Genomic DNA, 13,713 nt, shown 5'->3' with positions numbered 1-13,713 from the left:
AACCCTTTTCCACACGTCTAACCACTGCTGCATCTCTCCAAGGATTTTAGCAACCAGGGAAGGAATAACTACCATTCTTTTGGCTATGAAAACAGCAACACTCCTCAGGGCAATATTGAACATGACAAGGAGGAGTTGCAGCATCTTGTATGACCCATAGCATTGTCTTGCTGAATTAGAAAGGGCTGAGATGCTGTGTCAGGTAGAAAGCTGCAGGATATGATGGTACATGATCAAAGAGAGGATTACATAGAGAGCAGCTGCACTCTTCCTACTTCCCTATCTGTGGCACGTTTGTGCGCCCATTTGCGTGTTAAACAGATGGCTGAAGCCCCCACATTTCTCAGCCAGATACAGTGAAAAAACAACCCAGTGGTCCACAGAGGTGGCAGAGGGGGAGAGCGAGGGCGGTTCTTTTCTCAGCCAAGGGGAAGCCAGGCTCTGCAGTGGTGGGTGTGGGAGGTGCAGCTAGAGAAGGTAATCAGGATAAGAAACGGGCACCTGGAGGCAACTGTCAAGAGACCTCAGAAATGCACACACAAGGAACCTGCAGCTGATTTGGAAAGAAAACACCTCCTGTATTCCTGCTTAATGTGTCCCCTGGAGTACCTGGCGGTCAAAAGGATGGGGCGGGAAAGAGGGCATTGTCAGATTGTCAGCAGGGAGGCAAACAGGTGTGACCCACCAGAGGCGCCCTTGCCATCAGAACAGGGCACCATCAGAACAGCAAGAAATGGCCAGTTCCACAGTTGATGACTGACTGATCGCTCCGTTACAGGAGGGATTCCTTGCAGGGTGGGCTTTGTATGTGGCACACGCCAATTTCCACGCCGGCGCCTCAGTCTCGTGCGTGGCGGCGGGGGTGGGGGGAGGGCGAGGGAGAGATGCTCTTTCATACTCGCAGGCTTCCCAGAACCCTCCGCCTGGCCACCACCGGGACAAAAGGTGCTGGACTAGGTGGATCTTTGGTGTGACCCGACCGGATCCATGTTTTCACAGAATCATAGAAGAGTAGGGTTGGAAGGGCCCTACAAGGCCATCGAGTCCACCCCCCCCCCGCTCAATGCAGGAATCCAAGCGTCCCTTCTCCCCGCGTGGGCTGGGCCCTTGTGGCCCCGATCCCCACTGCGGTAGGCTTGCAGGGCATCTTCGCCCAGGAGCCTGCATCCCAAAGGCTGGAAAACCCGCCCGGCCTCTCCTGGGGCACCGAGGGCCGTTCCGGGGCGTCCCCCCACCCCACCCCGCACGACGCGCCTCGGGTCCGACGCGCTCTCCGTTCCTGCGGCAGCAGCGGCCGCCCGGCCGCCCCCGCCCGCCCGCCTCGCGCAGGGCCGGGAACGGGCGGGGCGCGGCCCGGCGAGGCGAGGCGGCTCGGGGAGGGGCGGCGGCGGCGCCCGCCTCGCCAATGGCGGCTCGCGCTCGGCGCCCGCGACCAATGGCGCGCCCGGCGGGCGGGGCCGCGCCTGGCCGGCGGGGCGGCGCCGCTGGCCGGCGGCAGACGGGCGGCCGGGCGGGCAGGCGGCGCTGCTCCCTGCGCGCTCCGCGGCGTGACGCGCGCCCGCCCGCCCGCCCGGCTCGCCGGCTGCCGCGCTCGCCGCTGTGCTGCGGGCCGCCGAGCGGCCGCGGCCGCCGCGCGGGGAGCCCGATGGAGGAGATGGAGGAGGAGCTGAAGTGCCCGGTGTGCGGCTCCTTCTACCGCGAGCCGCTCATCCTGCCCTGCTCGCACAGCCTGTGCCAGGCGTGCGCCCGCAACATCCTGGTGCAGACGCCCGAGGCCGAGTCGCCGCGCAGCCGGCGCGCGTCGGGCTCGGGCTCGGGCTCGGCCTCCGACTACGACTACCTGGACCTGGACAAGATGAGCCTGTACAGCGAGGCGGACAGCGGCTACGGCTCGTACGGCGGCTTCGCCAGCGCGCCCGCCACGCCCTGCCAGAAGTCGCCCAACGGCGCGCGCGTCTTCCCGCCGGCCGTGCCGCCGCCGCCGCCGCCGGCCGGCCACCCGCACCTGGCGCCGCCCGCCGCCGCCGCCGCCGCCGCGCCCTTGCCCGCGCCGCGCAACGCGTGCCTGACGTGCCCGCAGTGCCACCGCAGCCTGATCCTGGGCGAGCGGGGCCTGCGCGGCTTCCCCAAGAACCGCGTGCTCGAGGGCGTCATCGAGCGCTACCGGCAGAGCCAGGCGGCCGCGCTGCGCTGCCAGCTGTGCGAGAAGGCGCCCCGGGAGGCCGCGGCCATGTGCGAGCAGTGCGACGTCTTCTACTGCGAGCCGTGCCGCCTGCGCTGCCACCCGCCGCGCGGCCCGCTGGCCAAGCACCGCCTGCTGCCGCCCGCCCAGGGCCGCGTCAGCCGCCGGCTCAGCCCGCGCAAGATCTCCACCTGCACCGACCACGAGCTGGAGAACCACAGCATGTACTGCGTCCAGTGCAAGGCGCCCGTCTGCTACCAGTGCCTGGAGGAGGGCAAGCACTCCAGCCACGAGGTCAAGGCGCTGGGCGCCATGTGGAAGCTGCACAAGGTCGGCCCGGGGGCGCGGGCGGGCGGCGGCGGCGGCTCTGCGCGGGCGGGCCGGGCCCGGGGGCCGCTCCCGGCGGGGCCGGTGGCTCCGACGTCAGTGGCGCCGTGGATCCGCTCGGGGATGCGCTCGCCGCCCGCCGGAGCAGCCGAACCTATTTTGGGGGCGGGGTCCAGCCCCTTGGAGAGCTCCGTGAGAGTTCTGGCTGGTTCTGACTGAAACCCGGAGCGGATTCGCCTCCCCACTGACATCGGAGCCGCCCGCCTCCACTGCCCGTATTAATTATGTCTTGCATGCAGAAGTGCTTCCTGTTGCTCGTCTTGAATCTGCTGCCATCAGTCTCATTGGATGATTTTGTGTTTTAGTACCATGCGGGAGATACATCTCTCCAGCCGCTGTCCCTGCTCCATTCATAATCTTAGAAATCTCTGTCACGCTTTCTCTTTCCCGACTCTCCACTCTTGCTCAATCTTCTTTTCTGTCTTCTCTCTTCTCTTTTCTTGTTCTAAAACAGCCTCCACCAACCCTCCATCCTCCAGATGTGTTGGACTACAACTCCCAGAATCCCCCAGCCAGCATAGCTGGGGGACAGTGCTCTAAAACAACCTTCCCCGATCCAGATGTTTCGGACTAGAACTCCCAGTATTCCTGCTCATTGCTGGCTGGGGGATTCTGGGAGTTATGGTCCAACACATCTGGAGCCTGCTGGGTTGGCAGAGGCTGCTCTAAAACAATCTTCCCCAACCTAGATGTTTTGGACTACATCGCCCAGCATTCCTGCCTATTGGCTGTTCTGGCTGGGGCTGATGGGAGTTGAAGTCCAAAACATCCATAGGGCACCAGGTTAGGAAAGGTTGCTCTGAAGCTCTCTCCAGCCCTCCTTCCGAGGTGCGCCTGTCCACCATGACTCTCTCAAGCCTATTCCCCACCTTGGCTCCCCAGACGTTGTTGGGGACTGCAATTCCCAGCACCCCCAGCCAGCACAGCCAAGGGTCAGTGGCGACGAGTTGTAGCCCAGCAACATTTGGGCATGTGAGGGGAGCCGGGGGTGCAGCGGTTCTTCTCTTCTTCCCTCCCTGCGTCTCTTGACCTCCTTCCTTCCTGTCTACATCAGCCTCCCCCACCCTGGTGCCCTCCAGATGTGTAGGACAGCAACTCCTATCTTTCCCAGCCAGCATGGGGATGATGAGAGTTGGAGTGCAACACATCTGGAGGGCACGAGGGTGGGGAAGGTCTGTATCACATTTCTCTGCTAGTTCTCTCCCTTCTCTCTCTTAGCATTTTATCCTTCCGTCCACCCACCCATCCACGCAACCAGCACCTTTCCTTCTCATCCGCCCCTGGCCATCTGCCTCTCCGGTCCTTCGCTCACCTCAGCTGCCCCCTTCTCAGTCTCCCTCCCCACCTCCAATGCTTCCGCCTGGCTGCTCCCTGCAAACAGCCTTCCCGGTCTTTGCTTCTCTGTGGGCTTGCAGTGCCCCCTTTCCGCAGGATGGATCTGGCCGCCTGTCCTGCCAGCCACCGGACCGTTTGGCCACTTCTTAGGGCACCTTTGGTCACCACGGGATCCAGGCACGGGCTGGCTGGCATCGACTCTTCTGCCTGGGCTCCCCGCCCCCCCGTCCTTTGTTGGCTGCCATTCAAGCGTTTGCACCAAGCTGCCTGCAGTAGCAAGCAACACGGTGTCGTGGGTGGGGGCGGAGTGAATTCTCCATTGGCAGCTGAGTGCTGTGGGGGCAGGGGGGTGGATGGACCAGGAGCAGGGGTGGGATGGGGTGGACAGAGTTACTGCACCCTCAGCTGTCCTTAAATGCCCCTAGAATTGCCCCCTTAATTGCCCCCTAGTGAATTCTCCATTGGCAGCTGAGTGTTGTGGGGGCAGGGGGCCGACGGACCAGGCGCAGGGGTGGGATGGGGTGGACAGAGTTGCTGCACCCTCAGCTGTCCTTCATTGCCTAGAACCGCCCCGGCTTCCCTCGCCTTTGGGTGCTCCCCTGGCAGTGCTGCCACAGATGTCCTTCGCTATCAGTGCTGCTGCGACATGTGGCTCATTGGCCACGGTTGCGGTTGCGGTGCTGGAGGCTGCAAAGGCTGTGCCTGAGACCTGAGAGGAGAGGAGCGGCGCCCGCATTTGGCTCTGTGCTGCTTCTTGGGTCTGATCTGGAGGCTGTGCTTCCTTCCTTCCTTCCTTCCTTCCTTCCAGATGACGAAGGGATGTGTCCTGTTTATCCTGTGCTGGGGGAAGCACACTTTGCATATGCTCCAAGGTGGTCTCCTTGGTACTTTCACGGATGCTAGGGCTGAATACTGGCATTGTTTGTGTGTGTGTGTGTGTGGGGGGGGAGTTCTGGGATTCCACCTGGCTCAAATTAACCCCCTAGATGACTGGCTGGTAAGGAGGGACCGTAGGGGAGAGGAGTGTTACGGCAGTGAGAGATCTGGAGAATGTTGGGGGTTGCTGAGTTTTTGGATGTGGGGGGGAGGCAACACTAGAGCAGATTTCTCTTCTGAATGCTGATCATTCTCTCTGCCCCTGCATGATGCACGTACCTTGGCAAAGTGAGCCCCGCACAACCATATGAAATGGAACTGAACAGGTCTCCAGGCAAGAACAGAGATTAAGGCTGCAGTTCTACCCTCCCTCCACAGCCACCCCTTCCCCCCTTCCCACCCCACCCAACCCCCCACCAGCCCCCCACATCTAGCTTTCATCTAGATGAAAGTGCACAATGGCGACCCTGTCTCTGAGGTAACTAGGGCAGAGAACTGACTGCAATGTGACTGGACGTCCTTTCCTTCCCCACGTACCCTGATGGAACATGTAAGCTGCTGGGCAGCAGTGCATGGGTGCGCACTGACACAATGGCTTGCCCCCTCCCCCACCCCTTCCCTGTGCTGCCCAGACACAGAGCCAGGAATCAGGATGTGGCACATGCAACATGGTATGAGAGGTGGTGGCAGGGACCACCCAGGGACACATTATCCCTGGAGTGGCCACAGAACTTCAAAGAAACTCCAGGTGTGGGGATTATCAATATACGTAAATGTTTAAGTCAAACCTGGATTGTGAAGTGCAACCTTCAGTTTCTAGATGGTGCCTGTTGGCGCATGTGCGGCATACACCCATCACTGTTTGTGGAAACTCTAGCTAGAATTCTACCTGGTATAGCCAGAACTAGTGTTGTGTGTGAAGGCTAAAAAGTGTTGTACCGTGAGAATGGGGTGGAAGTCCCCACTTCATCTCTGCTCAGCCATGAACATGCTAATGACAACAATAATAATGGTTTGCTTCACAGCAGCCTTCCCCACCCTGGTACCCTCCAGATGTGTTGGACTGCAACTCCCATGGTGCTGGTCACACTGGCTGGGGGTGATAGGAGTTGCGGTTCAACACATCTGAAGGGCACCCAGTTGGGGAAGGCTGCTTTACAGTGTTGTCACCAGGATGACTGAGATGCATGTGAAATGCTACATCTTATCATAGAATAGTTATAGAATAGTAGGGTTGGAAGGGGCCGATAAGACCATTGAGTCCAACCTTATTAGTAGCCAAGTCTTTTAGCTTCAGGTCTCTAGTCCATAAAGAATTTGGTGTTTGCAGGGCAGAAGGTGCTGTGGAGAGGGGGGATTTCTAGCCTGTTGAGCCTTGTATTCCAAGTAGCTGCTATTTCTGTGGCAAATCAAACCAAAGATCCTCTTATCTCACTAGCCACATCCTGATTGACTCATGCCACACAAACCAATGATAGACCAAATGTCATTTATTATTATGGCATGAGCATCCAGAAGCAAGAGCATCCTTTATCCAACACTCTTTGGGCGAGGAAGTTCACACCACGATAAAAGTTCACACCACGATAAACGAGTCCCATCTTTCATGCACCAAAGGGACTCTTTGCTGCTATGGATTAAGGCAGCTACATTTCTTGAGTTTGTCCACGGGCCACCCAGCAATTTTTCATTATGAGTAGGGCTGTCACCTGGCATGCAAAGATATAGCTGATTATGGTCTCCCCACCCCTTCAGCTTACTATATTTTTATCCCAGCCTTGCTCCAAGTTGCTCAGGGCAGTGTGAGTGGTTCCTTCCCCATCTGTTATCCTCACAATGACCCCATGAGGTAGGCTTGGGCTGAGGCATTGCAACAGGCATGAGGCTATGTTGAGAGTTCCATGGCTGAGCAGCAAAACTGAACCCAGACTTCCCCTGTCCCAAGCAGCGCTCCCAACATGCCACCGCGGCATCGCTTCACCGAGATAAATTTCTCTGGCTAAGTAACGTCAACAGAAAAGCCGCCTCGTGAAATATGCTTTAATTCTTCATTGCAAGTGGATTTTAACGATCCACTGAGATGTACTGAATTGCATTATTCTTGAGACCATCATTCAGAGATTTATAGGTATATGAATGCATGAATGGCCAAGTGATTGCTATTAAATGGAGTGTTTTCTGTAGGCAAGAGATCAAGCAAAAGTCTTGAGAGAGCTCTTTGGGCGGGACCCAGGATTGTCATGCTTGCAGGGCCAACATCAGGGATCAGCACTGTCAGGTGCCTACCTACCCCCAGTAGCCACACTCCCCCTGCCAGTGAATCCCGAATCCTCCCAACCTGGCTGCTGCTGCACCGTCTTATTCATTCATTCATTCATTTCATTTCTATACCACCCAATAGCCGACGCTCTCTGGGCAGTTCACAAAAACTAAAACCACAAAGCGCAGCATAAAACAATATAAAATAGGAAAGCTTAAAACCACAAAATAACAGTACAACCAGAATAAAACCTAGCAGCAATGCAGAGATTTAAAATCCTTCTTGCTGTCTTAGCCTGTCCCTGTGTCCCCTCTGAGCACGCAAGCAGTGAGAAGAATCATCAGGTCTCGTGGCATCCTCTGGGGAGTTGTTTGTACCAGGTCTTGAGGAAGTGGGAAGGTGAGTGGGCAATAGTGATGGTGAGGAGGAGGAGGAGGCGGGCCCACTCTGAGGGGCAGGCACCAAGAGTGTTCCTTCAAGGGGCTCCCCAAAACCTGGACCTGGCACTGGAGGCGACATTTGAACTTCTCAGCCACTACTCCTGGTCCCCCCTGGATCCATGCGTTGCTTGGAGAACTCAAGGACCAGTAGGATAGTGCTTGGCTAGGGATCTTCTCCTGGCAAAAAGGCAGCTTGGTATTTTTCTAGGACTCGCTGACATCCTCTTAGAGTCCGCTTTAGTGGGATCCTGTTAGCAGGCTTTACCCATGGGAAATCTCTACTGAGCCAATGCAAGAACAAAGCCCTGTTTGCCTTGGCAAAGGACAATATTTGCTGCTCAGACAAGGCAGCTGGAAAAAAAATTCCCGCAATTTGCATCTGCCAAACTCCCCCCCACACAAGTCCTTTCCCTAGTAACAGCGTTTTGCTCTGCTCTGCCTCTGTCATGTCTGGAGCACCTCTGCAATTCCCACAGCCTCATATAATGTTTGTACATTATATAAGGCTGAAATTGGTTACTGGTACCTTGTTCACAGTATGAAGTAGCTTGTTTTGGAGTGCAGGAACATATAAGCTCCAAGTGTACTGGCAAATATTCCAAGCCCTGTTGAGAAGGGAAGGGAGGAAAGAAAGAAAGAGTTAAATATTTCTACAGGGCAGCTTACGTAAAAGTCATAAAGGAAGTTAATGCAGAACTTTAAAAACCCTTTTAAAATGACAGTGTAATCCAAACAGCATTTAAAAAACTGGCAGAGAAATAACAAAGACTAAAGGAAAATAAAATGGTGCCTAAAAGATAAGTGTGATGGCCAATGGAACCTTTCTGGGAAAGGAAGTTCAAAGACAGGGTGTCGCCACTGAAAAGGCCCTGACTCCAGGTGCTGCCTTCCTAATCTTTGAGTGGGGGGCAGGGGGGCGGGTGTCACAGAAGGCTTCTGATGATGGCTTCGGCTATTGGGTGGTATAGAAATAAATAAATAAATAAATAAATAAAGGTCTTAGCAAACAGGTAAGGCTATATGGGAGAAGCAGTCTTTCAGATACCTTAGTCCCAAGCAGTTTCAGGTTCTATAGATTAAAACCAGCACTTCCAATTGCAACTGAATATATACTGGGAGGGGCTATGGCTCTTGCTTTGCATGCAAAAGGTGCCAGGTTCAGTCCCTGGCATCTTCAAGTAGGGCTAGGAAAGAATCCTGCCTGAAACCTTGGAGAGCTGCTGCCAGTCAGTGTCAACAATATTGGGCTAGATGGACCAGGGGCCTGACTGGTTAACAGTGTAGATCTTCAAATATAGGAGGAATAATGACCATTGCACTGGGTCCTTCTTAGCAATTTCACCACCATACTTTATCCCTACAACAGCCCTTGGAGGTAGGCCAGTATTATTATCCCTATATTCTAGAGAGGCTGGGCTGGGGCCTGGAAGCAGACACACCTAGAAAGTGTGCGTGTGTGTCCATGATGGTGGCTGATGTGAAGCTATAACAGTCCCTTCAAGCTGATATTCTTGTAAGGATCCATGGGTGACATTGTCCAGAAGCGACTTTTGTTTTACATCTTTCAGTATAGATGAAACTAGATCACATGGGGTGCAAAGCAGAGACTGCCCAGGGGATTATGCAAAAGTTGGTGAAGTGCTAAAAGAAGGGCTGGCATCTCAGGTTTGCAAGATGCTTGGTGAAAAGAAACAAAACGCCATGGGTGAAATTTATCCAGGAAATCATTTTGCTTATGATTGAATTGCTCCTCACATTTTAGGCCAGGACACAATGCGACTGGAGCTACAGCAGCCCTGTGGACCTTCCTCCACTCTCCCCCAGTGCAGCTAGTACTACAAAAGACCAACATCCAACATTCCTCACCCGCCGCTCCACTTCATTGCTTGACATTTGTCTAAGCATGATGACATCATGCCATGCACTGTGTGCACTGCATGAGCGTCCCAATGCGGTCAAGAGATTAGAGCAGGGCTAGGCAACAAGCTGCCCATGGACAGCAATGCCCCCCCCGACACCTGTCTTGGCAACGGCCAAGGTGCTCTCCCCTCCCACTTTTTTTTTAATTAGCACATTTTCTTACTGGCAGCTGGGATTGCTGTGAAATAGGTTTCTGTACGTGCTGAAAACTGTGGGTTCAAGGGAGTTGTTTAGTGTGCTCTGCCTTGTACTCAGTCTTTTGGTTGGGCGACTTGTCCTTTGCCATGCCTCCATGGCAGCCATTTTGTGGTGGGGCCCAGGACGGTTTTTCAAATGGGCAAATGGGCTCATGGACCAAAAAGGCTGCCTACCCTTGGGTTAGGGTGTTGGATGGATTGGGAGACCTGGGTTTGAATCCTCGGTTGGGCCATGAAGCTCACTGGCTGACCAGGGCTACTTTCTTGTACCCCAGCCTGCCTCACAGCAGGCAGTGGCATAGTGGAGCTAGGGCTTACAGGGCTGAAGCACCCAGACTTTTTTATGAGCAGGGATGATGATGTCACCTCCCATACCCCCCACCCCCGGGCATTGTTCTGAGTTCTCCCTGTTGTAATGCAAAGCCTTTTGGGGTGGCTTGGTCTCAGATGGGCAGTTAAGACCCATTAGCTTCACCAAAGATCTGCTCCTGATGGAGAGGAAAACAGCTAGAACTGGCCTGTTGACTTTGAGATAAACTGTTTTTGGTGCTGGAAAAAAAACTCCTTGAAAAACTTGAGCTCCACATCTTATGCTGCTGGGGGAGATGTTCACCTGGTCCACATGACACAACAGCCTCCCCTGGCTTAATTTACCCAGGGTGCTGTTGCATTGTGCCGGGTGCTAGTGGGCACCATTTTGCATGGTGCCTGTGGGTGCCCAGATTACCATGGCCTTTTGTGTTGTGGGAACCCAGGCAGCAGGGGTTGCTTGAGGGTTAAACAACCTTCAAATAACCCATGGCTTGTTTTAGGGTTATTAGCTGGCAGTGTAGTAGTTCACATGCTTAGCCTTGAGAAGAGAAGACTAAGGGGAGATATGATAGCGCTCTTCAAGTACTTGAAAGGTTGTCACAGAGAGGAAGGCCAGCATCTCTTCTCCATCATCCCAGAGTGCAGGACACGGAATAATGGGCTCAAGTGACAGGAAGCCAGATTCCGGCTGAACATCAGGAAAAACTTCCTGACTCTTAGAGCAATACGACAATGGAACCCATGACCGAGGGAGGTGGTGGGCTCTCCCACACTGGAGGCATTTAAGAGGAGGCTGGACAGCCATCTGTCAGGGATGCTCTGACTTGGAGTCCTGCACTGAGCAGGGGGTTGGACTTGATGGTCTTGTAGGCCCCTTCCAACCCTACTATTCTATGATTCTAAGTACAAATCAAATCAATAAATGCATTTGCAGTAGGAACTGGCCAGCGTTATGTCAGCCTTCTCCACTCTGATGCCCTCCAGATGTTTTGGACCGCAACTCCCAGCATTCCTGACCATTTGCCATGCTGGTGGGGGCTGATGGGAGATGAAGTCCAAAACATCTGGAGGGCACCAGGTTGAGGAAGGCTACACTAGCTTTCCCTGCAACTTGTATGCCCAATGGTCAAGTGAAAAAGACTGTCCTGAAGAATTCATTAACGTTGTGATCTGTTTTGTGGTTATTGTGTGTGTGTGTTTTAAGTCTCTTCTTTGAGTTCCTGTATTGATAGGCTACCCCAGTCAAGGAAACACTCCCTAGACATGCAGTCCAGCAGTGCGGGACACCTGTGGGGGTCTTCCCTCCCTTGAAGAGCAAAGACTGTTATCATCTCATGAAGCTGTTTCGTAGTCGATTCAGGACTGACCCCAAGCAAGGAGTTCCCCAGTCTGGCGCCCTCCAGATAATTTGGACTACAACTCTCATCATCCCTGGCCACTATGGCATGATGGGAGTTGTGGTCTAACACATCTGGAGGACACCAGTTTGGGGAAGGGTGGCCCAGAGTATCATTAACCTACAGAATCCATCACCACAGGAGGTGGTAGTGACCACCCTCTTAGATTGTGTGTGTGTGTGTGTGTTTAAAGCATTAGACAAATTTATGGAGCTTAAGAGCCATAAAGCCAAGATAGTGGGATGTGCTAACTGTCCATAGTCATCAAAAGCAGTATACTCTTGAGAACACATGCAGGAGACAAACATCAAGCTGTGATGTCCTTCTTGTGAGCTCTGAGAAGCATCTCACCAGCCCTGGTGATAATGTCCTCCTCGTGGTACATGTCAGCAAAATTTGCCACATCTGGGGAGGTGTAGAAGGTGAAGCTGTGTGTGTGTAACTGAAAAAATCCACTGGTGTTATCATCGCCAGGGCCAAGATGCTTTTCCTCAAGAGTCCCATTTACAGGGATGCACTGCGCAACTGTAAATGGTTCTATTGGAAATTGTCCTTGATGTACAAACACAGGGAAGATTTATACAGCTGGAGGCTGCTTATCACTCTGCACTTGTGAAACTACTCATGGGTGACTAACCGGTCAATAGATTTGTGGCTGAGAGTGCTGGGGAGAATCACTATTGATGTTCCTACACAGCATTCTTTCGTACTATCAAGTTGTTAAAGATTCCAACTTTGTGTTGGGTTGATGATTGAGGTATCCTGTTGTATATGGGATTTATGTGAGCATTCAGACCTGTAAATTCAGACTTTTCTCTCCCTCATGCCCTCTCTCTCTTTGTCGCACCCCCACACTAACACACACACTTTGTCTTTTGTTCTAATCAATTTCACTTGCCTTAACATTTTCTTAAACAACAGTATTAACAGTTTGCTTTCCAAGACCTCAGCTTACTAGACAAAAGCTAGTCCTTTGTTAAAACAGTTCCTCTGTAGTGGAATTGAAACAAACCTAGCAAAGCCTGAGCTCCTAGAGCACAGCACAAGCCCCTTGCAAGACCTCAGCTGATTGACAATTAAGAGAAACATTGCTAAATAGGAGCAGCTTGTCAGCTCAAATCTAAGCTCCTGGAAGCAATTGAGACTCCATTCAGCCGGCCTTACAGCATGGTTTCTAGGATGAATGTAGGAATATGTTGTGAATGAATGCAAGTATTTAAAAATATACATAGTTTTTCTTTGGAGTTCTATTGTGAACTCTTTATTTTCAGCATGGATCAAGAGATGGGCAGTAAGGGTTTCAGGATTGGAGAGGACATAAATCAGGTGTCTCAAAAATGGGCAAATTCTTATTAGCCAAATATAGAATGAGCTGCTTTATGCAACCCTGTGTGTGTTCTTTTTACAAAGAGGAATTTTGTGCCCAGGGAATCCAAATTTTGCACAGCAAAAAGCTGAATCCTGTAACTTAGCTAATTGTGTATATTTGCTCTGAATAATGTATTATCCTTCTGCTAATCATGGGGAGAGGCAATTAGCCCTGCATACCTGCCCAGTGGAAAAAGCACACCCTCCTCTGCTCTGACTTGAGATTCCACCAAACATTCTGCACACATTTTTGCTGCAATGATGAGGACTAGGAACTTGTCTCATTTTTAAAAAAAATTAACTCCAACATTCTTAGCACATCCCATTCTGCACCTCACACTGTTCTGTGTGCTTATGAGGTGTATGCTTACAGAATATGAACAGGATTCTGCCCAGTGCAAAACTGGTTGTCTCTGTGCCCTTTGCTCCGTATATTTTAGAATTCCCTCTCCATAACTTCACCATGCCTCTGTATGCTCATTCATCACAGGGCTTGTTCACACAACCAAGATGAGGTTCATAGATTGTAATTGCCAGGTTATTTGTCCAGGATTGTCTGAAGACACTGAGAAATTTCTAAGGCTTTTAGATTTCCACACAATATGTGAAGAAAAGGCTATATAATTCACTAGGAATACAACTACTACCTAGGTGACATCTGTAGTGATCACTTTTTTAAAGGAAGCTGAGAAAGAGGCAAAATACAATCTCTGGAGTTCTGTTGTGAACCCCAGTCAGAGGCCTTTGATGTTGAAGAAAACCCATCTCTCCAACTTCTCTCTTTTCTATCTTGTTTTTCAATTGCTTTGACTGAAAGAAAAAGAGAGAGAGCTTTGAATTTGCCCAGGCCATACTCACTGCAGCTGCTCTGGAACATTTGCAAGTTCCACTTTCCCTGGGACACATACAGGAAGGACTGTCAGAACTCTGTAATGCTGCATGTACCAATTTGCATTTTGCCTTCTGATTATTATTATTATTATTATTATTACTATTATTATTACTGGGCGGCTTGTTGTTGTTGTTCAGTCATTAAGTC

General features: G+C 52.4%; 1 protein-coding gene across 4 annotated transcripts in view; it reads left to right on the top strand.

The window, feature by feature from the left end:
• The first annotated feature begins 1,513 nt into the window (after nt 1-1,513).
• The window catches only part of TRIM9 (tripartite motif containing 9), a 90,328-nt gene continuing 78,128 nt past the window's right edge, over nt 1,514-13,713 (top strand). For all 4 annotated transcript variants that reach the window (XR_014787799.1, XM_084834531.1, XM_084834518.1 and 1 more), the window contains exon 1: nt 1,514-2,512. Coding sequence is in view for 3 of the 4 variants with exons in the window: in XM_084834531.1 (XP_084690657.1) it covers nt 1,646-2,512 (867 nt within the window). In the remaining variant the exon portion in view is untranslated. The remainder of the gene's footprint in view (nt 2,513-13,713) is intronic.

This window comes from Heloderma suspectum, chromosome 1 (genome assembly GCF_057233095.1).
Source record: "Heloderma suspectum isolate Gila_16-S chromosome 1, 16-S_ref, whole genome shotgun sequence".
Lineage (NCBI taxonomy): Eukaryota > Metazoa > Chordata > Lepidosauria > Squamata > Helodermatidae > Heloderma > Heloderma suspectum.
The sequence above is the reverse complement of the archived record's forward strand: the minus strand, read 5'-3'. Positions and strand labels throughout refer to the sequence as shown.